The sequence below is a fragment of the Galleria mellonella genome, unplaced genomic scaffold, assembly GCF_026898425.1.
Source record: "Galleria mellonella isolate WM207_F2 unplaced genomic scaffold, CSIRO_AGI_GalMel_v1 utg28, whole genome shotgun sequence".
Taxonomy (NCBI): domain Eukaryota; kingdom Metazoa; phylum Arthropoda; class Insecta; order Lepidoptera; family Pyralidae; genus Galleria; species Galleria mellonella.
This window is the reverse complement of record NW_026442064.1, coordinates 6,507,169-6,532,614: the sequence shown is the minus strand read 5'-3', so window position 1 is coordinate 6,532,614 and position 25,446 is coordinate 6,507,169. Positions and strand designations below refer to the sequence as shown.

General features: G+C 30.4%; 1 protein-coding gene across 3 annotated transcripts in view; it reads right to left on the bottom strand.

Moving 5' to 3' along the window:
- Positions 1-25,446, bottom strand: part of LOC113517864 (bestrophin-4) — a 51,486-nt gene that overhangs the window by 4,996 nt on the left and 21,044 nt on the right. Inside the window, exons 3-5 of one of the 3 annotated variants that reach the window (XM_026902609.3) lie at positions 24,695-24,875; positions 3,310-3,439; positions 2,822-3,060 (exon numbers count right to left, since the gene is read on the bottom strand). In XM_026902609.3, coding sequence (XP_026758410.1) covers positions 2,822-3,060; positions 3,310-3,439; positions 24,695-24,875 — 550 coding nt within the window. The remainder of the gene's footprint in view (positions 1-2,821; positions 3,061-3,309; positions 3,440-24,694; positions 24,876-25,446) is intronic. The other 2 variants (XM_026902617.3, XM_052895474.1) reach the window with 2 other exon arrangements.

The following is a 25,446-nucleotide window of genomic DNA, read 5'->3' as shown; positions in this document are numbered from 1 at the left end:
TGGCAACATATGACGGGTACAACAGGTAACATAGAATATTTTATGATATTAAGCTGCTCATGTTTATAATTATTATCACCTTTCCTCAGGTGGGCCGTTATCTTGTTTGCCATTCTAAGTTGCATAAAAAGTAAAGTTTTGTATTAAATAAGAGCAATAAGTATGCTGCATTATATTATAAAGGCTTTAACCAGTGCATGTTGTCAGTGATGACCTATGGAACTGAAACATGGTCCTACATAATTGCCCGTATGCAAAAGTTTTAAATTGCTTAGCGAGCTATGGAGAGAGCTATGTTTCTTTTCGTGACACGAAAAGAAACACGAGAGTTTCTTTTCGTGACAGAATACGAAATGAGGATATCCGTAAAAGAACCCGTCACCGACTTAGCCCGAAAGATAAGCAAGCTGAAGTGGCAATGGGCTAGTCACATAGTTCGAAAAACCGAAAACCGACGGGGAAGAAAGGTTCTTGAGTGATGACCTCGTACGGGCCAACGTAGCTCAGGACAATCACGCACTGTTTGGAGTGACGACCTCAAATGTATTGCAGGGAATCAATGAATGCAGGTGGTTCAGGACCATTGCTTATGGCAGTCTATGAGGGAGGCCTAGGTTCAGCAGAGAACGGAGAATGGCTGAGATGATTTTGATGATGAAGATGACCTTATACTAACCATTATTATGTTAACCATATTCTATAACCTTCTATGTTAATATACTTATTGTTTATTACATCTTGATATAGTCGTCACGAAATTTGATTAGATACGTACTCCGGAGATGGAGAAAAAATAGGCTACTTCTTATCGTGTTAAATCAATATCTTCCGATCACGAGGACGAAGTTGCAAATATAAACTAGTATATTATGACGATATTACAATATGACATGCAACTGGAGCTGTCGGGTTGTATAAACATAGTTTTTAAAAACTAAAGCAATTGAAGTTAATTCTATTCGACGTAGTGGATATGTCGTTCGACCATGAATTATGTGTTCAAACTATATATAAATGATAAAATTATACAGTCTTTAGCGTCAATAACGCGTTATTACGTATTAACGAGCTATTTGTACAGATTTTAAGTGACAATGATAAAATGTATTTGGGTTATTACATTAAATGTTTTGGGCTAGAATGTTTTTCGATTACGTATGTATAGTACATAGTATAGGTACGTACGTATTCGAGAAACGTGACAAACAAACGTAACTAATGTTCTTCATTTTAAAGCTCACTGGTAACGCTTTGAATGGTACTGTCAGTGATTTTATACTCTGCTGTCGAAAGCATGTTATGAATGTTTATTTGATAAAACACCATCTAGCGAATTTTCAAGTAAATATGTCTTAACTAGCCAATTAACTTATACGTTTTACGTGTCTTTATGTAATAAAGTAGAAGATATGTCCGACCTTTTTTTTTGTGAAAAATAAATGAATAATTACAGTACAGATTTTTAGCCCTTATTGTAGTAAAAGTTTATTATGTTCACTTCGAAAAAACTTTAAGGGTCGATTAAATTACGTATTCAGATTTTAGCTTTTACGCAACTTCGTCTACATAACCGGGATACATATAGTTACTGACCGGTATAAAAAGTAGCGGTTTATAATGATTGATTAAGCCATTAAGGCGCTGTAATTTAATAAACAAAAATGCTTTCTTTCACATGTATAATAATAGTAAGGGTTATTCTTTAAATCAATATTAGGCCTTATTTTTAATTTGAAAAATCAGTATTACTCCTTTTTTTAGTATTTACTCGTTCTGTTAAATAAAATGTAATATGACTTAATTTATAGGCCGAATGAGAAAACATTAAATGAATTTTAAACTTAATACACATATATATTTTATTTATTCATTAGTACATGTACGTATGTGTACATATAAAAGCATTTTCTCCCCGTCAACCTTAGGGAAGTGTCAGAATACCCGAATGTGGCACCAGTAATTATTGATATACATATCAATTCTAGATATTATTCAAAATACTTTACGTTTTTTATTTGACTTTTTATTTATATTTACTAACTTATTTTGATTTTTTCTGTTGTATTTACGGTACTCTATATTAAAACAAAGAAAAAAATAACGGCGAAAATTGGAAAAAGATATTTATGTTTAGAGTTTTATCTTTCACCGTCTATTAGAAGTTCCGCCTTCTTGTGCAGAAACGTCTAACCTTAGAGGATAACAAGATTGTAGCCGCCGTTTTAAGTTTAGATTAGACAGACCAACCGAAATTAAGCCTCACATTTCAAGGTCTAACGCCCGATTCATGAACAGTGTAAAAAACAAAGGGAAAGGTATCGAAACAGCTAATCAAAGCGATGCACATTAAATGTTTAACAAATATACTTACGCCTCTACGATTATAATTAATTTTAATTGGTTATAGTTAAATAGAAATTCTTGGGTCTATATGGAAAGAACAAGTTTTTTTTTTTCAAATTTTCAAATAAATAACATCAGTACTTAGTTGCCGTAGTATTAGCGCTATGATAGCCGAATGGACAGATGAACAAAAGAAATTCGCATCATAAGGCGCTATTCACAGAGCACCGGACCTTTTCGAGATTGCCCGAATCTAGTTACACAAGAATATTGCAAATACGTAAAGCGTCGAAAAATACTGCCTCGTATGTACATACTCGACATCAGAGAAAATTGGCAAATCCGTCCCGACTGTCTGAATAGTTCTTAAATATCTCTATCTTTTTTCCGATAGTACTCGTAAAAAATAAAAACATTTAGCCTAAAACGTAAAATATAACAGTATCAACTCTACTCCTGTAAAATTATGTTTACAAACCTGAGTGTAGACAAGAGGTACACACACTGTATCATATCCAATTAGCGCACCCAAGCGCCGCCTAATATCCGACAATTCCACCAACAAGGTTTGCACAATGTGATCACTCGTTATCAGACCCTCTTTTCTTGCTCTGTTTATAATATTTGTCGCCCACACCAAGGGCATCCAGTATTTCGACATTGGACTCTTCCCGTCCATTTTCTCGAAAACCTTCCTTTCGCTTTCCAACATGAGGCCTGAAACAAGAATGTTATAATCTTGAGCTCAGATGTCATGTTATCAAATCGGAAATAAGGCATATAAATTTGTTTTCTCTATTATATGCCTAAACTTCTTTTTTGATAGTTTGCACATACAGGCATTGCGCTCTTTATTAATATATATAATAATATAATAAATATATTCGCTATAGCGTGTTTAACGTTAAGCAATAGTAGGTATGATCAAGTCGCTTGCGCATCACATTTATAGTTCTAGCTACTTACCAGAGTCAACAACATGCTGCCAGGTTGGAAAACGTCGTTTTACCCTTAAAGATACCCTTTGGAGTGTAATAACGTATGCAAGGATCGCGTATCTTACAATGTTTCGTCTCATTAACCTACCAGTTTCATCCTGAAATCAAAATAAACATACATTGAATTGAGATTATTCTTCACTTGCAAATGTACAATTTTGTTTTAAAGAAGTGATATAGAGAAAATTAATAGAGAGCATATGTCTGCATTAACATTAATATCGCTGAATGTCCTGAGTTTTAGTCTTATGCTAAGATTATTTAATTGCAAAATAATTCATTAAAAATATATTTAAGTGATAACCCTTTAAATGCATGCAATCAAAATATGTCTATAATTTTGTAATGTAGATACATATGTAAGACTCGTGTCTCCCTTCTATATAGATATATTAATTTTAATAAATATTCCAATTTACAAATTATATAATTCTAAACTATAAGAAGGCAGTTTTGTAAATAAGCAATATTAAATAACAGTAAATATCTTCTTTGCACTCATGGGCACCAGCACTGGATATCAGATAGTGTAAACGCACTTTTTTTTAATCCCATAGCGTTGGATACTGAATGGCAAAATTTTATTTTTCGATATACATTTAGAATTTCTTGGATATTTTTATTTTGTTAGTGCCCATATTTGCAAATTGTATATAGTATTTACTTAGAACATATAGATAAAGTTTTGAGCCTCATAAACGGGTCAACTTTTTGTCAGCTAATTGTCAAATAAGCTGACTCTTTTTTTATAAGTGTTCTTTATACTTACGCATAAAATGTAATTTGACGTATCTATATTTAATTATCTAATAAATAAAATGAGTTTTAAGCATTAAAAAGATGCAAAATAAATATGAAGTTATAAAGTAAACACTCATAACTATTTATCACGCAAAATTGTATAAAAAAAGTTGACGTTGTTCTCGAAGCATTTCTATGGGGACACTCTATCTATATAATTTAAGAGTGGTTAGGATATTATACAAAATGCCGTATACAAATAAATAAAATACATAGACAGTCGCTTTGCAACACATTAGTTAATTCTAAGCTAAGCATTTCGCTACGCATGTGCAAACAAAATTATAACTTCATCAATTCTAGGTCGGTTTGGTAAAGCAATCATAATTTAGAATAGTATTTAATTATTTATTTTGCTTTTTGTATAAATATTAAATATAGAGGTCATAGACTAAGGATGGTACCTAGAGGCCATCTTCATTTTATTATTTTATAATATCTGTATAAATCCCATGTTACAATCGCAAATCGTTTGATTGCCCAATAAATTTGCGTGGCCATCATTTTAGACGCATTTTGCTCGTATTACGTACAAATATGTACGATATATGTTTTTAATACCACATACGTGAACGCCTTGATAGAACCTTGTTCTTGAAGCGACAATAAATCGCGCACCTGTTTCAATATAACTCAATTAGATACACCGCACGTACAAAAATATAGTGTTAATACAATAAAGGTAGTTATTATGTGTAATGTCTAATTTGTAATTATTTATCAGGTAGTTACACCTATACGAATATAATAAATAAGTCTATCTGCTCGATAATTTGTACTATAGTACAAAACTATGCTAACACTAAAAGAACGTAAGTAATGCTATAAATGGATAATTGGAAACAAGCAGAAAACAGAAAAATAACATGATTTCTCTTTACCCTTTTAAACTATTTTGTATATTTAATTTAATTGAATGATGTAAAATTCTATTAAATAGATTACAATGATGTAAAATAGGATCTCAAAACAAGATAATAACAACACTTTCAAAATTTAAAAAAATATTTTATTTAAATAATAAAACACTAGAGATACAGATAGAATTAATTTTATAGAAAATGAATTCCACACAAAAACAAAACGTCAATAGGTAGTATATATATATATATATATATACTTATATATATATATATATATATATAAGTATATAAATCAATCTGTTTGTCCAATTTGAATAAGTTTTTTTTAGTATTAATATATAATAAATTAATAATTCGGTATGGTTGGGAAGTTACAGGCTTATTTTTGCTATGGCAATAGTGGCTTCTTAAACGTAGAACTTATATTATAAATAGTGTTTTAAGTACATAACATTAGGCAGTGACTAATTGTATAAAGACCTTTTCAATCAAAAATATTCAAAACGTGAAGCAAATACACGACTATTTGATCAAAAAGGACATTTTATTAACGAGATACAGCAAATAATATGTTGGTCTTTTATTATATGGATTGTGGCAACTACTAAATATGTTAATGGCATCCTACGTACACTGTCACTCATATACCTAATTAACTGAATTCTGAAGTTTATATCTCAATACAACAAGTGCTTTATAATTATTAAAAACTTTTACATTTCTTAATAATAATTTAAATAATGCGCTTCCAAATCACTACTAAACTTTTTATAATCATATTTTGCTTTGAAAGTTTACAATATACTTTATTACTTTTAAAATCTTAATCTTTCAAACTTTAAAATATAAAAAAACTGAATTATATTAGCCACAATTTTTTATTTTTATTTTGTATATATAGCCAGCTGCTACTTCGCTTGCTAATAACTGTACTCTTTTTACCTGGGGTAAAAAGTAACCTCCATCCTTAAAACACCTTAGTGTTCTGGAATAGTAATGTATAGGTGTCACAGTGTATTTTTAATGCCTATGATGCTAACAATTAATTTACCATTGTAAGTTGTGTAAAAATTCTGTTACATATCAAATATCTAAATACTAGGCAATTATTAACAATTTAGCATGCAGGTAGCATGCCAAATTTCAGGTTAAACGTTTGACCCATAAATAATTAAAGAAACAAGTAATCTATTTCCACAAATACTTAGGTATTATTTTATATCTATAACAAAAGCAATTGCGATTCAATGTTGAGTTTAAAAAGAAATACATTATTGTATGCTAACGGTATAAGTGATGGTGAATGACGAAGCATGCACCTCCTCATATCGATGTTCATTGTTAAGACAGAATAATTTGTCAGTGAATGACACAAGGTCGATTATTAGAGGAAATTAAACGACAGTAATCAGGACGAATGTTGATATTGAAGGTAATTCGATCTCATCTAAAAAGGAAAACAATTGATTATTATTAGAAAGAATAGGCGAAGGGGGAACGATAAAGAGACGATAGTCGCCCTAGATAGAGTAACCCTAACTATATTACAGGTAATAGATGTAAAATATACTCGTACAGTATATAGAATCTATGATCAGTCATACATTAGAAGTAAATGTTGCATGCATGTTGCATTCGGGGTATGATGAGAACTTGTATTTTTTTTTAATTAATTTTACGTTTATTAATTTGTTATAACCTAGATATATAATTAGAGATACGTAAACTTGTATTTTAAATGTGCTCACTGAACATACATGGGAATTAAAATAAATAGAATTATTTCGTACTTTATCGTAACCTTAGATTATATGGATAGATAGAGCATCGAGTCTTAAAAACGGGTCAACTTTTTGTCAGCTAATTAGCCGACTCGTTTTTGTATGAATGTTCTGAATATTTTCGCACCAAATGTATTCTTGGCGTATCTATATTTAATTATTCAATAAATTAAATGCATTTTTACGCATTAATCAGATACTAAAATTAAAAAAACAAAATAAATATAGAAGTTATAAAGGAAACACTCATACTATTGATCACGCAAAATTGCATGGAAACATTGACCCGCTTTTCTCGAAGCATTTGTATGGAGACACTGTATCTATATAATCTAAGTTCATAACGTAACGTTGACCGTGTTGTCCCGGCATAGAATAGGCCACTCCTTTCTTTCCTGCGAGTTTCGTAAGAGAAACAATGAAAGAGGAATAAGCAGCAGCGTCACTCTTAAAACATCTCTAAAAGCCTAACTGCGATTGTCAACCCGTTTGCCAAGCGTTGCAACTACTGGCCAAACTTCTCTTATGGGGAAGGTTTATGATATTACGGTGTTAAGATAGAAATGACGAAAAAAATATTGATATCGTAACGTACTACGGTAAATCATAAAAGTATCCGTTGGAATTCTATTTTCAACTGACTTTAAAAAGAAGAAGTTTGTCATTTTGGTTATATTTTTTGTTTGTTACTTCATAATTCCGTTAGTTGTAAACAGATTTGGAGAATTCTTTTTTTTATATGAAAGGTAAATTACTTGGTCATTGCTTTCGTAAAAATGTTATCAAAATCAGTTCCGCAGTTTAATTTTGAAATTAAAATAAGTGAATTTGCCACAATTGACTGTCGGTATTTTGTGGAACACAATGTTATGAATATTTTTCTTATTATTTTGTATGAAGCAGTAGATCATTAAACAAACCATCTATTCTATATAATAATACATAGTACTTAATGACAGCTAGTCACTTTGTGTTCTGCAACAATAAAAAGTGCAGACTAATTTAGAACGAGTGACCTTGACCCGCGCTGTTTTCCCGGTTGACACTGACAATGTTAATGTTACCGTTCAATTGAGATGTTAACAAATTTCGGTTTTTACGAGTACGTCAGAATTAGGGCGTCCACTTATTAAATTTGCACATTGTTGGATTTTTTATTTTCCAACACTTGCCGTTATTCTGTATAATATATATGAAAGAGAATCACTGGCAGTTTTTCAATGAGGAGATTTTTCCTGGTGAAATTAGATATTTTTTCCCGAGATTTTTTTGTGATAATAATTAGATACAATCAAATCCTTTAAACCGAAACCGTACTTTCCAAACTTTTTACAAAAATGACGTGAATATTTTTGTCGTTCTTGCACAAATATGTATTTATGAAGGGTACTTGGTGGTTAATTTTTTGAATGGTCTAAATATTCGAAATTTGGACAGGGAGGAAGTGGAGGCAAATCAAAAGAGGGGTACGACCATAGCCATACAGCAAAGAGTACTGGATGATTACTGTAACAAAAACGACTTTAATAGTGACAAAATCATCAAAAAAACTACTGAACCGATTTTAAAAATATTTCTATGGGACCAATCAATGAGCATATTCTTTTAGATAAAAAAAAAAAACTAATCGGTTTAGAACTGACGGAGTTATGAGATAACAAATATAAAAAAAAATACAATGGAATCTCCTTTATTTTGAAATCGGTTGAAAATACATTCCCATTCATATTATGTAAATGTACAGCGTTCGAGGTTTAAAGTTTGTATAAAATTTTATAACTCAAAATTTGTATTAATTTAGGCTTGTGTAGAAAATGAATCCCCCATCTACTAGTTCTACAGCGAAACAGAGTCCCCACAGTATTATTCAAGAGAATTTCATGAAAATTAAAACAAAAGAATAATTAAAATAATAAACCATCGAAACATAGACAGTCTGATGATATTCAATAGTTATTGTTTGACTCAATATTTCTATTTGTCACTAATATCATTTACAGAGTGTTTCTGTGATAATTTCAACAAAACTTGTTTACGTTTAAGTTATATTGAAACAGGCTATAATAGGCAATATTTTGCGCGTCGCTATATTATAAAATAAGCATTTGGCCGACCGTAAATAATGAGTGGTAAGTAGGCAGGTACAACCATCGGCACACGTCACATCAGTGTTATTCAAACACTGCAAGTGCACTTAATTGTTGTACTCACGAGTAACGAGCGGACACGTTAATTGAAGTTTTAAACCGCGATGCTATATCACGAAGTATTAAACACATGATAATATGATTACAAGATGGATATATTTGAGTCCGCAAAAAAAAGACTGCTACTCCAATTCTGATAAAACACACCAATGAACGACGAGAGGTTACGAAGGGCATGTTGAACATATTTTAATTTTAAGTGCGGTATCGTGGCATAAAGAGTAGATATAAAATAATTTTTTGTTTGCAAAAAAAAAATACTAGAAGCGCCTTCGATCGTCAAAACATTAACACGGGAAATAAAATATAATTATCAATATCGTATACACCATGGTTTATAGACTTGAACAATACCATGGGCATCGGAACTTGAACAAGCCGTTTACCTTTATCGCTAAATATATGCGACGACCAGACAAGAATTTATCTAATGCGCCTTTAGGCAATATACGGGCGCCATATGTATGTTCAGTATAATTTAATAAAACCATATAACATAACAATGTAAATTATCAATTAATTTATATGTTAATGTTATAATAACGAATGTAGGTATATTGATAAAATTTATTGCGAAGTTTACAACAAAAATGATGTTAATCTTCTTGTTAGGTATGATTATGAGACATTATGACTGTATATATGACATATTTTATTATAAAATAGACGTCATAATTCATGTTTATAAATAACGATTAATAATAATATTATTATGATTACAAAGTAGGTTTTACCCAGTATACGCGTCTATACAATCTGGATATACTTATAGACAGGGATAAATAGTAACCTATATATAAGTATTTCTCTATTCCAAATAGTATGTATATATCAAATTCCATGACGATTAGTTGACCCGCTAAAAACTGGCAACTAGAAACATTTTGTACTGGAAAAACTGGTATTTATATTATAGCAGGATTATTCCAAATCGTTCTTCATAAGATTTTGCTCGGACTTTAACAAATATTTAAAAAAATAAAATCGTCACATATTCAGATTATTTTTTATTTATATAGACACATAAATAAATATTTTATTTTATTTCGAGTATATATAGTTGACATTGCATTATGATATAGTATAGTGTTAAATCAGCCAATTACACTACCTAGGTGTAATGAAACCCAAATTCATAGCATAATTTAATAAATGTAAATTTAAATAAACACACGTATTTCTATGTTCCGATCAAATCTAGGTTTGACAACCGTAATCGAAATCGAATTTCGGCTTGTGTTCTAGTCTCGGCCGAGATCGCAACCACCAAACCTAAAGACCTTCACAGATGAGATTTAATTTTCGCAGAACAAAACATCTGAATTCTATAAAGCACGAAAAAGTTTATTAACGTATTTCCTATATTGCTGGATCAACACAGTGTGCAATAAAACGAGACTTCAGTAGTAGACTGGTATTGCTAATGTCGAGATATCCGGCGATTAACTCAATTAAACTCATCCTATTTATATACTATTAAAGCAATAAGTAGGTGCAAAGCTTTCTCACGAGTTTTCTATATGTTGGTTTGAAGACGAATGGAAACCCAATGACTTACAAATTCTGACCTATTTATTAAAAAAAATGTAGCCATATTGCATCCATTTGATTTTATCGACATAGTTATTTTATAAAATTAAATATCCATGTACTACAGTGTTTGTTTATTGCTTTTAGGTTCCGTGTATACACAATTCCATATTAACTTTCTGAAGAGGGAATAAATAAACCTACTTTTACATTTATAATATTTTGGGAATAAATACACAAAATATAAATAATAAATACGGGAATATACAGGTTAGTAAGCATTAAAATGAAATTAGAATTGGATTAGATTAATAACATATTTTTAAAAATTCAATAGCATTAGACAAATATCGATCATAAAATACTGTGGTCGATACTTTTTGAACGTGTATCTTACATTATTTTTGGTAAACACTAAAAAACGCACGGATACTTATGGAAGGAATAAGTACATAACGCCATTCCGTATTACACATAGTAATTTAAAAAAAATCGTGATATTGTAATTTGTAATGAAACTGTAATTATCTTGTTCTAAACGTATAACAAAACAATAACAATTTAAGTATCTAGTCGTCCAACTAACAACTATATCGCGTTAAGATTGTGTTTTTGTTATCGCGTCGGATGTTTAGCCACTAAAGATTCATTGTTTCTTGTGTGGCATAAAAAATGAAGATAAATGTGGATTACCCACTCGTACCTCGCTTTAATGAATGGCATATATATATATTTTATAAATCATCTTAAGATTCATGTCTGTGTTTTCCAAAGGGGTGAACACAAAAGAGGATTTTTTGTACTGTATGCATTAGGAGTAGAGTGAAAAACCAGTATTACTACGTCTTGCCTTAGAACCTACTAAAAAGTTACCAAATATAGAAAACAAAAAATATATAACTATTTTAGATATATACAATACTCAAAGGCATATAGGAAACTGAACAAATACATATATATGTTTGTCATTGTCATTGTCATCTATATAAAAAATAAGTATCATTTTTAACTATTAATATAATATCAATTATACATGTTGGAAGACTTGCAATTTTAGAAAATTCTTTGGTTTAAAACTTAAAAAAACATACAATTCCTGAAGAAAATTTTATATTTCTAAACCTGTATCAACCTGTCAATGAATTAATTTTTATAGCATAAAACATAATTAGGTTTCATTCAAATCTCTAATGTATAAGTTTAGTTAAAAATTTTTGTTAAAATTAGATTTTCGATCTAATTACTTTACCTAGATACATATTCATTGGAATTAATTCATATTTGTTTGTCTATGATGCAACCACAGAATATGTTACTATAGCTACTTTCATATTATTTGTCACGGGTAGTGGTTTATGTATTTTGGTACGTAACATATACATACATACATATCTCTATGATTTTGTTGCCAATTCTAAACCTACTTTGATAATAATAGTTGCTATCGTATAAAGTTTTATCATCATTATCATAATCGAATTCAAAAATCTTTTTTAGTAGTTACATGTTAAATAATCTCCAGTTTTAATCTGGTTATTTTGTTAAAATATTAACTTGGCTAGGGAAGCGATATAAAAATCTAATTCAACATACTGGGGGGAAGGGATTGTTGTAATGCGGACTACCAGTTCCAATGCCTAGCAATATCAGTCGGGTCAGGTCGACTTTCACATGGTCTCTCCTGGAAACCGTCGTGCTGAATTCCTGGTGTATTCATTACGATGGGCTAACTGACCTGCCTTTTCATCTCACCTATCGTCATTCACTGGTGCCCCGTCATCGTATACCGTTAGCGCAGGCAGGATTACCACTACGTTGTCATGCATAAAAAAAACTTTATATACTAAATATTTTTTTGTAAATTGAATATAATGTTGTTTTTATAGTATCTTATTTGTAATTGTTGGAAATTTTATCTCGCAACTTCGTGCTTAAAGTCCGAAGTAAACAATAATTCCAGAGAATTACAAAGATTGCTATCAAATAACTGAGTAGCATGACTGTATCATCGAGATAAATAAAATTATTGCTGTAGTGCGATTTGTCGTAAGTACTTATTTTTTATAGGACGATAATGGAATGGTAACCCCGCCTACGCTATCGGTATATACAGACAGACATCAGTGAGGATAAGTGAGAATGACAGAAGGTCAGATGGCCCGTCGTGACTCTTTCATTAAAAATCAACCACGATAGTTTCTAGGGGGGCTGCGTTGGAGTAGACCCGCAAGGTATAAATTAGTCTCCATTTAGTAATGTAAAGTGATAATAAATGTTACCTACTTGTAAAATTACTTTATAGTTCAAGTAATTTTTACCCGTAGGTTTTACAGTACAAATCACGAATATCTAGAAGTCACAATTTGAAATTCACTTTTTAATTGACTATTGCTGCTTAATAATAAAAATAAAAAAAAAAAAAAAAAACTACTTTATGGGGCAAGTTGTGTTAAACAATTATAATTATTAGTATAAAAGAAATAAAAATATAAGTCGTTTGTTTTTTAAGTTACCTATTAATTAAGCATTACTGTTAAAAATAAAAAGCGTTAATCTCTTATTTTACTTGATTGCTTTGTTTTTCGGCGAAGTAAATGTGTATGTATATTATATAAGTTTATCTAACAGTAATACATTATTGATAAAGGTAAATAAAGGTTAAAATTACATTATATTAGTTCGTTCAGCGCCTAAGATGAGATTGCGAATAATGGATATTGTAAGTCGCTAATGAAAGCCAATAGAACTGACACCATATGTAACCATTAAAGGAGCAAATAATCGTCTAGATGGCAGTGAGATGACTACATTGTAAATTTGTCACCCACACTGGATTGTACAAATATGTGACGCTGTGCCAATGTCTATAGGTACACCACACCTTTGCTTTGACTGCACAACCCACCTTATTCTGAATAGATTAAAAAAAAATAGCTTTGCAAAATAGAGAGTAGTTATTGAATAGTGTAATAATTCAAATATGTCAATTTTATGATTCCTTTTTGTATGCAAAATGCATGCTTACAAAAAAAGACAACAAAACATCTTCTATTCTAAACCGACTTTTCTATAAGTCTTAGAATGATCAAAAAGGTGACAAAATATACAGTGATGCTATTTATTTTCACTATAAATACAAAATAACAAACAAGCATATTCAAAATATGCATGTATATATATATTAATACATACATATACATACATACATATATATATATATATATATATATATAATACTCATACCTGCTATACAGTCATAGTATCAATGCAAGTACTGTATGTGTGTTTTTATATATATAAGTATTCCGCCGAAATGTTTTCAGCTACCTTGAACGAAGGAAGGTAGCCCACACGGTATGTTTGCTATCTCAGATATCATTATTCAGGTAATCTGTTTCCCGTTTACATAACCTATGTACCAATACAAAAGAATGCCTTTGTTAATGCTACTAAACACAATAAAAGGTCATGAATTCTCTATAGTTTGACTTTTTGCTACTTCCTAAGTATTGTTCAATATTCGTTCATTCATGATCAAATTGTTTGACGTATCAATGTGTACTTATGAATGGTCACTGACCATCCATGTTTTATAATTATGAAACAAAATGTTTGTTATAAGCTGACGGAAAGCGGCAACAATCGCCTATAGGCATGCATAACCCCATAGGCATCACATACGCATACACAATACACTGTAATATCCATACTATCGTGAGGACTATGGTACGGTATAGTATGGTATGGCATTGTATTTAGCAACAGAAAAATCATAGGATTTCATAAATATTTTAATATTACTAATCTTTGTGAATTTATACTTGTGGACTATGTAATAAACGTGTCTGTCATTATCAAACAAAATATCTAAATAGAACCTTCGTTCCTGATCTGTAAAAATACTAAAATATGTGAAACTGAAATTATGCTGAGAAAATTTAGATCCGAAACTGTCGTCTAAATCTATATACCTAAATGAGAACATAATCGATATGTCGACATTGTTACTAATATTATAAATGTATGTGTAATGTGTATTCTTTATTTGTTACATTTTAGTATACATTTTATAACTAGGAAGAAAAAGAGCATAGACTACTTTCTATCCAAGTTACATATATTGTAGGAATATTTTCAGTTCGATCTGACATCACAGTAACTGATGCCACTGACTGATGTTGAGAACTATGATCTGCGTGAGTAGAGACAACTCTGGTCAAGGCTCGGACTAACTGAGTACCAAAGACCTTCAGATTCAGACATGCAATTGTTACAATCGCTTCGTAATTGACAAATGAAATAATGAACAATTATTAAAATGAAAAATTATCGAGATATTGCCAGTAAAGTAAACTGAAGGAAGGTACTATTATTTACTTTATGCTGAAGGTCTCCTAAAAGGAAAATACTCGTCTGAACGTTTCTTGGAAAATATTGGTTACTTATTTAAAAAGGAAGAATTATTAAACATAATCCCGGTCTCGCGAACGAGGTAACAAATAAAAGTTAGTTTAAAATAATATTATAAAGAGGAAAGATTCGATTTGTTAGTAAAAATATTAATTTTGATTATCAATTAATTAATATAAGTAGTTCTATAACAATAAATTACTGTTAATTCGTATCAGTATAACAACAAAAACAGATAAGTCACAACTAATACATACAGATATGCGAGGCATTCACCATGCTTGCCTTGTAAAGGACATTGTCGGTGATCCCATTAAAGATTCTTTATTGATTTATTATAATAGTTTTGCTGTAGTATTTCTTGTTTTTTGTTATAATATTACGAATATAAATAGGCTGATTTAATTGAAAGTGATACTTTTTTTATGATATTTAGAATGGCAAACAAGATGACGATCCACCTGATAGAAAGCGGTAACCGATGCCTATAAACCCGAAGCACCATGGACATCATAGAGTTTACTGTAATACCCGTAATACTCCTCATGCGATTCCATTCCTGAGGAATGCCATCTTATGCCTTCGAAACCTGTAATTTCATTGACATATTCTATCCTGCAAACGAAACGCAGTCGTGTAAGTACCGCTTTACTGCAGTAACATGATTGTCATCAAGATACTCAAACGGATTTTTTACAAAGTATCTCTCTGCTTCATAAATAGATATGAGCAATACCATAGTAACGTAATATTATATGTTATATTGCCGATATTACGTTATGATGTAATATTAGGTATGTTAGTACGATCTATCTGTAGTAACTCTTACTAATACTACTTCCTACTAATATTATAAATGTGAAAGGTAATAAAGATGATGTTTGATACTCAAACATGTTTAACGGTTTTAAATCAATGGTACGTAGATAAATAATCTCCTAGATTAACACATAGGAAGGATAAATACTTTGTTCTTGTAGTTCTTGAACATTAGTCACAGGATATAGGTAATGGTTAGGAATTTATAAGTTGGTAAAGATTTTTGGATACTTAAATAATTGGTACACAGTTAAAACAAAGTCTGGATAATACATAGACATCTATAATAATAATATAATACTTTATATTTGTATTGTTTTAAAATATAACGTAACACATATTTATTCTGTTCGTACCTACTCTTTATTCCTACCCCAAAAATATGTACCCATATACCTTCACGCCTTTCATGAATAAGCAAGAGGAACTGAGAATCAACATATCTACATTTCAACTATATTTCAGTTACCATTATTTTCATTATCCGTCTCAGTGTTGGAGATTCGTGACTTCATTACTCTGACACGCTGATACATCGTAGACTGACTACGATGATAATGCTAGTCTAGGCTGTCTAAGTCTACTATGGTGACCCCATCCTTTCACTTTCGCATTGTACCTATGTTTGTTTCGTCATCCTATCTTCTGAAATAATGCTCGAATCACTACAACTTGCTCTTATTTCTTCACTTAGATGTAATATAATTTAAATATTTTAAAATATTTGTATTAGAATAAAAAAAAAAAAAGCTATCTTATGCCCATCTAAGTGTATACGTGTCTATGAATTAGGTGTTTTCAAAATGTTGGGAGGAGTCATACCAAACATATGAAATAAATTCATTTAAAACTTTTGCGGATAAAGTTACGTAGGATTTCATCAAGACGATCTAAATTAAACAATAAATACCTCACAGAACTAATCAAAGGATATCGTCTATTTTGCGAATATCTAAACATCATTACTTTTTACATTTATTAACATCAGTAGATCGCAATTCATCAAAATATATTGTATTTGTTAGGTCAGATTTCGTCTCAAAGTCCAACAATGACGCATAACAGCGAACTACTACATCTTCGAAAGTGGCACCGTACATTCAAACTATTCTATTCTCATTTATTTTTCACCAATTCATTTGCGTTTTGTTGCTTATGCATTAGGTTATTTCAATTCATTCTCAATAGAATTAAATGCAATAGAATTTTTAAGCAACTTTAAAAAAGAAGGTTCGCAGTTCGCTGTAGGTATTTTTGTTGCACTGTATATAAATAATTCAATGTCTTTGCCAATATTGAATGTATTTTTTAAATCTTTAGCTTTTATATTGGTCTTGATATGGATTCATTTTATTTTATTGTGTTACGATTAAAATAAGTATTTGTTTTCTTTTTTAGTTTAAATTTTATTAGATAGAAATTAGTTTGTACGAACATAAAATGTTGACGTAAATATAACGTACATATGAGGTTAATTTACTTACTACCGTGTTTTTTTTATTTTAAAACTATGAAATTTATTCTGTAACTAGTAGTTTCAACAAAAAATAGTCTATGAGAAATTATATGAATGCCTAGTAGGTATAATAAGTAAAGCATAAATATATATAATTTGCCGTGTGGTTCGAGTATAGAATAGACCACCCCTTCCTTTCTCGTGGGTATCATAAAAGATAACAAAGGGAACTTAAAAGTGAAAGGATAAGGCAGCAGTGTCCCTCTTAAAATATTATAACCGCCTAACTGCGGTTGCCAATCCGCCTGCCAAGCGTGGCTACTACTTCTAGTGGGTTGGCCTATTCTATACCGAGACCACACGGCCATAAAAATGAAAATAAACAATAACACTGTATACATAAATATTACTAAATTCATTATATAATATGGTCCTCATTATCATGCGTTACCTTGTGTTATAATAATATTTCTTTTTTTGTTTCTGAGATCCGGAACTGCATCTAAAATGAAACTTAGATGGAGGACAGAATTCATTCGCACAGATCAAGGATTCGCTACGCATAATATACCAGATATGCACATTAGAATTATATTTTTCTATTATATAAAGCCTGTAATTAGGTAAAAACGGAAATACTAGAGGTAAAGAATATTATTCAATTATGAATTTCAAAGAAAACAATAAAGACATGGTTGGCTGCGTTTTAAATAAAAATGCATGCTGATACTCTGTTTCAAAAGAAATTAATGAAAATATAAACAAAACGAATCATTAACTCAACCATTGACGGTCAGTTGATGTCCAACAGTAATAGAAATCAAAAATCTAATATTCGAATGAATGTTACTATTTGTTACTAACTTCGTTGTAAGAGTGTTACTGTAATAATTTTATCAAAACTTGGTTCCCTATTCTTTAAGTGTATTTAATGATGCTACAATAATTGGTTAATTATTTATTTTATTACCTTGATTAGTCTGTCATATATTTTAATTAACGATCATGGTTTATTTTAGTTAAACATGCGACAGTGACTCACACTGATGGTTAACGAGCTACCGCGATGGTAATTAAAATATAATAAAATACATATAATAAATATATGTATCTAAAACATAAAAATATATGTAAAGAAATAAAAGATTATACATAAAATAACAAAATATAGCAAGTATATTTTAAATATGAGTATGTTTATAAAATATATAAAAGATATTAATTATTTTGTATCTAAATATTAAAAATTTTGCTCTGAACAAAATGTAAACTTCTTAACGATATTTACATAATAAACGGCAGTGAATTATTTCTATTTTAAAAAGATTTGTTTAATTCGGTTCATAATTAGTAACACGTGTTTCTAGCAATTAACATTTCGTTAATCTTAATTTCACACTAATAGGTATTAAATATTTACTAAGAAACTGATTATTAGCAGTAACCGACACTACGGATTCGTTTGTTACGTGTTTTATTACAACATTTTTAATATCTGTAGGCATACATTCTCAATTCAATGACATGTATATAATACTAGCGACCGACCCCGGGTTCGTACGGGTGCAATGCTGATACTAAATAGCGCCCCCCCAACCCCCCTTTACATTACGACATTACATTAGAAACCTTTAAAATTATCAATGTTTCTCTACTATATTATATATCTATTATACATATAAACCTTCCTCTTGAATCACTCTATCTATTAAAAAAAAAACCGCTTCAAAATCCGTTTGGTACTTTTAAAGATTTAAGCATACATATGAACGGACAGACAGCGACAGCGACTTTATTTTATACTATGTAGTGATGATGCGATATTTTAGTCGATTCTGAACCATTTTTAATTGCTCTTATTGAAATGTTTACTGAAAATTACATTTCTTTTTGGTCCATATTAATTTAGTTATAATTAAAGTTATTTTTTGTTTTTTTTTTGTTAAAACAATTTTAAATTATTAGAGATAAAGTGGTATGATGTTGCAACATAGTAACCGAACTATTTTATAGGTATTCAAGAAATAACTTCTTTATTAGTTTATTTATTAATATTTTTAAAGAGATATAGACACAATAGAATGTTAATTATTATTAGGGTTGTAACTGTTGAGTGACCTTGAAAGTATTAAACAACCGAATTAGGGTTGTCACACATCCAGGTTACTTCGCTTTAATTTGACGGGCGTGCAAGGATCAGAGGCATCTTCAGAATGGGTTTTATTTTTCTTTTTGATTACAAATTAAAATAAATATTAAAGACAGCTTAAATTAAATAGAAATAATGAAATGTAATGATGTTTTTATTTTATCAGAGTTTTCTATGATTCCCGGGTAGAAAATAGACAATAAGTTGCTGAGTTTTTAGCGTTTTTGTTCGATGTCGGTAATTTATTTATTGTTTAAAGTCTCATCCGTGGCTACATATTACATACATTGTATCATTGTATACATTGTTTACACAAAAATTTAAATGATGTCAGTAAATCTAACTTATTAAATATATAACATGATATGACCGTATAGTCCCGGTATAGAATAAGCCACCCCTTACTTTTTTTTATACAACTTAGAATGGCAAACAAGCTGACGGCCCACCTGATGGAAAATGGTAACCGTCGCCTATAGACATGAGCAGTACTATGGATATAACAGAGTATACTGTTTCGCCTATGATACCCCCCATGCGTTGCCATTCTTGAGGACTCAGGTGTTATTCCTCTGTACCAAGTAAATTCACGCCATATCCCAACCTTCAAACCGAAACACAGCCATGCAAACACAACTGCTTAGCGGTTGAAACACGAATGGGACAGAGGTACCCAAGCAATCGACTTTTGTACAAAGTCTCCCTCTAGTGGCATTACTACATGGTACTAGAGGCATTGCAGATGTGAGGCCGGCATTTTAAAAAGGAATATACTCTTTTCTTGAAGATTACGATGTCGTATCGTTTCGAAAGTAATGCTGCTGAAAGTTGATTCCAAAGCGTGATTGTGGATGGAAGAAATTGCCTTGAAAAAACCACAGTGGAAGACCGTCACGTTTTATTAATGCCACTATGGATATAAGTTTTAACAAGCAGCACTAAGTAAATAATTTGAAGTATAATAATTTGGAAAATTAGTACACGATTGGATTGATGAACCAATTGTGATTTGGATAAATAAAAAAGTAAAAAATATATTATTCAAAAACTTGATTTCGTGACTCTGTTATTTCGACTTAGATTTTATTACAAGTAGGTATGTCTATATGCAATTCGAACTCCACCAGGCACCGTATCAACACCTATCAATGCTTACGTGTAATCGTTACACCGTAACAAATTGCATGAGGAAATGAATGAGTCATTTTATGACTTGCACACAATTGAATAGTATTTATTGCACAGCCTAGAAGCACACGAGAAGTAAAGATTTTCTTGTAACACTTGTAACACACTTGCTTATTCATCATTTTTTGTACAGTTTAATTAGGTGGGAGGGGAGTTTGTCATATAACGATGAATAGGTTTTTATATTACTTAGGCTTAGAGTTTGTGCTAAACTAAAAATAACTAAGCATATTCAAAAACATTTATAGATTATATTTCTTCAATCTCAATGTATGATATTCCTAACTTCTTTTTTTTATTTTACTACACACGCCTTTTATGTATGAACTAATTGTACCAGTAATAATGACGGCGTAAAGTTATACAATGCAATCGATTTTCACGAGTCATTTATAAAGCGATCAGGAAGCGAAATGCAACATTATTCGCGTTTATAATAAGGATACAAGAGTAAATTACAATATTTTAACTTATAACGTTTCATGTATTTATCATGTTCTATTGAATGCAGTACTATTAAAATACGAAAATAATTATTCATTCGATTTTTTCAAATAGACGATGACTATTCGTCAGCCGTAGATACTAAATATTGCTGATGTAATTGTTTACGAAAGAACGGACCTAGTGAATAAATAATAGAAAATAAGTTGTATATACATTATAGACATATATCATCATTATATTAAACGTTAACTGGCCACTGCTTAACATAAGCCTTCTCCATAAGAAGTGATTTGCCAGTAGTTGCTACGCTCGAAAAGAGGGTTGGCAATAGCAGTTAGGTTTTTAGTGATGTTTTAACCCTTAAATACCTAAAGTTTCAAATTTGATACCGGGGTTTGCATTATTTCATTGCTAAATAAATTTAAATATTTTGATTACCGTAATGCCTAAAGTATTAAAAATAATACCAAATGTTTTATTTTTAAATAAATATCGTTTTGATTTTTTTTACTATTTTTCCCCATTAGTAAACACATTAAAGGGTACACTTATATATTTTTTAATTTGATTTAAAAAATCAGGCTTGTAAGGGTTAAAAGGGATATTGCTGTCTTACCCCGCAATCATTAAGTTTCCTTAGTCGCCTACCAGTCGATACCCACAGAAAAGTATAATGTGGTTAAAATAGATAGAAAAATAGTCACTAAATTACAATAATTCCCACAGAGCTGAAAATTGGTAGACACCTTGGTTATACCACTAAGAATAAAATACCGAAAGTCACCATGTGTGCTAAAAAAGTTATTTATGGTCAAAGGTAAAAATTATCAGTTTTTTTTGGATTTTTGTCGTGAACAGTAAGTTTAATCAAAAAAATAAATCAGACAAAAATTGTAAATTATAAAATTATCAACAATAATTGTCTTGATACTTTTTGTGTGAGAATCACCATTTCTGAGATATCGCGATTCTAAAAGTTGACGGAGTTACAGTCTATATAATATGCACGCCAATGCCACGTGGCAGTAGGAGTGGCTTATTCTATGCCGGGTTCACACGGCGATCCATTATAGTAATTTATATAATTCTTTACATAAATCCGAAATAAGGTTTATACCGATATATCTACCTTTACTTATATCGTATTTATTTTTAATTTCTAAAGTTATTGTGTAACAACATATTCACTTGTATGGTTTGGTCAATAATCAATAAATATTTATTCTTATACCTATACATAAAGTTTTGATTCGCAATACTTTTGCTATATTACATACCTTTAGAAAATGACTTCGGGGTTTCGAGAAAACGTAGAAGCATACGCGATCTATGGGTTCTGTGTAATTGTGCAAACACGTTTCGAATCACGTGTTTCCGTGAAAGTACTAAATACATTTATTATAACGAATTGTGTCAAAACAAAGACGGTTGGAACGAAGGGTAATTTGTCATGCGATATGAAGGTATGAAATATAATATAAGTTAAATGTATTCGTAATTTAGATTTTGTGTAGCTCCAGACATAGAATGGACCAACCCCTTTTTTCCCACGATTGTCGTAAGAGGCGACTAAAGGAGCTTATGGTCGAGAGATGGGCAGTAGTGTCTTTCTTAAAACATCACCAAAAGCTAAACTGCAGTTGCCAAGCCGCCTGCCAAGCGTAGTAACTACTAGCAACCCCCTCCCCCTATACAATACAACAAAATAATATTACGTCTTCAGTATGGAAAGTTTATCATCAAATTCATCGGGATTTTTTAACAACTCTGTTCGTGCTTCAGTTCAGTTGACTAATCGAATTTTCCTTTGACTTTGTTATTCAGTACATTTTGCTATCATTATTTTGAGGAATATCTTATAATTGTTAATTCACGAATAGAATAGAAACTGAGAGATGGATGCACAACCTTAATTTCTATGTATTGAAATATATATTTTCTCTCAGGGTTCTTTATAAACTTAAAAAATAATAATATAATATCATTGAATAACCACTTTCGAAGGAATTTTTCAAAACTCGTATGTAAACAGGTGAATTTTTTATTTATTTATTTAACGTTTATTATTACAGACTTTGTAATAGAGATAATGAATTTAATGCATACGTACCATATAAACAATAACATTTTAATTTTGTGTATGAATACCAATACTCTAGATAAATCTCATTTATTATCAATTAAGAGGTATAGTTATTTACCTAAATGTTGACATTATTTGTCGAGGACAATAATCTACTACGAGTATAATTGTCTAGTTAGAAATAAGTAATGTATTTTAAACGAATATTTGAAAATAATCATTTTAAGGAGATAAATAATTAGGAAGCGGACTGTGTAGATCCGTAGATCCCTAGCTATTTATAAATAGAAAAAAAAAACATAAATTATGCAACACCAAAATCTAAAAAGTTTATATATATTAGTCAAGAGTAATATGCCATGAGTGTGGTCGAAGTAAATATGTATTTTTATACAACTTCAAAATAACAAACAATCGTAAACAAACAATTTTGGATGGGAAGTTGTAATCATCACTGATAAATATATATGTACATAAATACAAAATTGTAGGTACGTAACATAGACATTTTTAGCTTTACAATTCTCATTACCAGCCTTAAACAAATTACTTAAATATCGATGAAGTTAAATAATTGCAAGACTCGTTAATTAATTGGTTTCTATATTTCGCTCTTAAGAGAGAAGGCAATCCAATCTTCTGGCATCTACACGTACTATGCTATTGCTGATTTCAGAGCGCCAAGAACGCGGATAGAGATAAAGATTTTTTTTTAATATTTAGAGGGCCTAGGCTGCCTGTCTCCACTTTTCTAGTAAGATAGTCCATGGTGGCTAAATCTGCTACAGACTTATGAGAGTGGGTGGAATATTCGACGATATTACGGTTGAATGAATTTAAAATCTACAGCGTTCAAGGATAGTATGAATAGTATCAATGACTGAGTCACATCACATATTATCGTTGCAGTTCTTGTGACCGGATTCAAACAACTAGCAGAAAATACATAGAGAGCAAAGTGTCTCATTCTTAATTAACTTATAAATAAAAATGTAAGTAAATTTTAAAAATCTGTATACAAATTCTTATAATTACAGAACAATAAATACATAAGAGTGTGACAGGAATTTACCAAAAACAAAGTAGTTCAGTTTTTAATCCACTACAATTATAAATGTAATAATGAAGATAATTATTCAAATATCCGTATGATTTTTCAGATTCTGCTTTCTTCCAAACCTTATCTTGACAATTATAAAAAAAAAAAAATGAATTAGGGGCAGCAAATCTGAAGTGACGAAGTGATAAACATGCATTGGGCAATTAAATATATTTCAATAGATAAATTAGTAAATGTTGTTAGGCCATTTTAAATTTAAATAAAATTAACAAAAACGGCTAAACTTTGTACCAACTTTAAGTGATTGACGTAGAAGCCGTATTGTAAATTTACTTACAAAATAATTTTCCAATATTAACTACCAGCTATGTTAAATGTATATAAGCCAATGCAATAATTTCCAAGCGAACAATAGCATTCTAACGAATATAGTGTTTTAGTCTGGATAGCGTATCATTTAGTGATATGCATGTATGTATTTTAAACCATATAAAATTGTACTTGTGAAAGAGTGAAGAGAAAAAGAGATAGTAATATAATATATTGAACTTGTCTTTACTTTACTGACCGCTCCAGGGATCCCGGCAGAGATGAAGAGCGCAAGAGTGTCTGGCCAGGGCAGTAATTTGTACTGTTCCCACCATCTTTTCACCACGAGGCTTACATAGAAACCCAGCACGAACGACATCGGGATTGACTCGCTCTGCGCACCGAAGTATTGCCGTACTTTCTCGAATATCCTGTTAAAAAATATGAATATTATATATCGGAGATTTTAAATGGATGGAAATGGAATAGTAACCTCATCTGTGTTTAAACTGGCCAGAGACCAATGAGGAATGATAAATAATAACGAAAACAGTTCATTAAGAATAAGAATATTTTTTATTCAAGTAAACTTAATTATAAGCATTTTAAAAAAGTCCTTATTTATGATCTTATCGACCATTTGGATTATAATTTCAGCTGAGAAGAACGGGTAAAAATTTAAACTATTGCTTTATTCAACAAAAGTTGATTTTACGATTACCATATAATTATATGTCAAGACATACTAAAATACAGTACAAGAGGTATTTAAATTATTAGACGAATTATTATAAGTAATACATTATTGTAAATATTATATTGAACTATAACTAAAAAATAAAATATTTTTAATATTTTCAGATATATGCCAGACTTGATTTGTAATATAGATAATACATATCTCATGCATGACCATTTAGAACTGGGTATGTTTGTCTTGTAAGAAACGTTTAGTGTGTTATACATTAAATTTTTCTTAATAAGTCTTTTAAATTTTGAGAA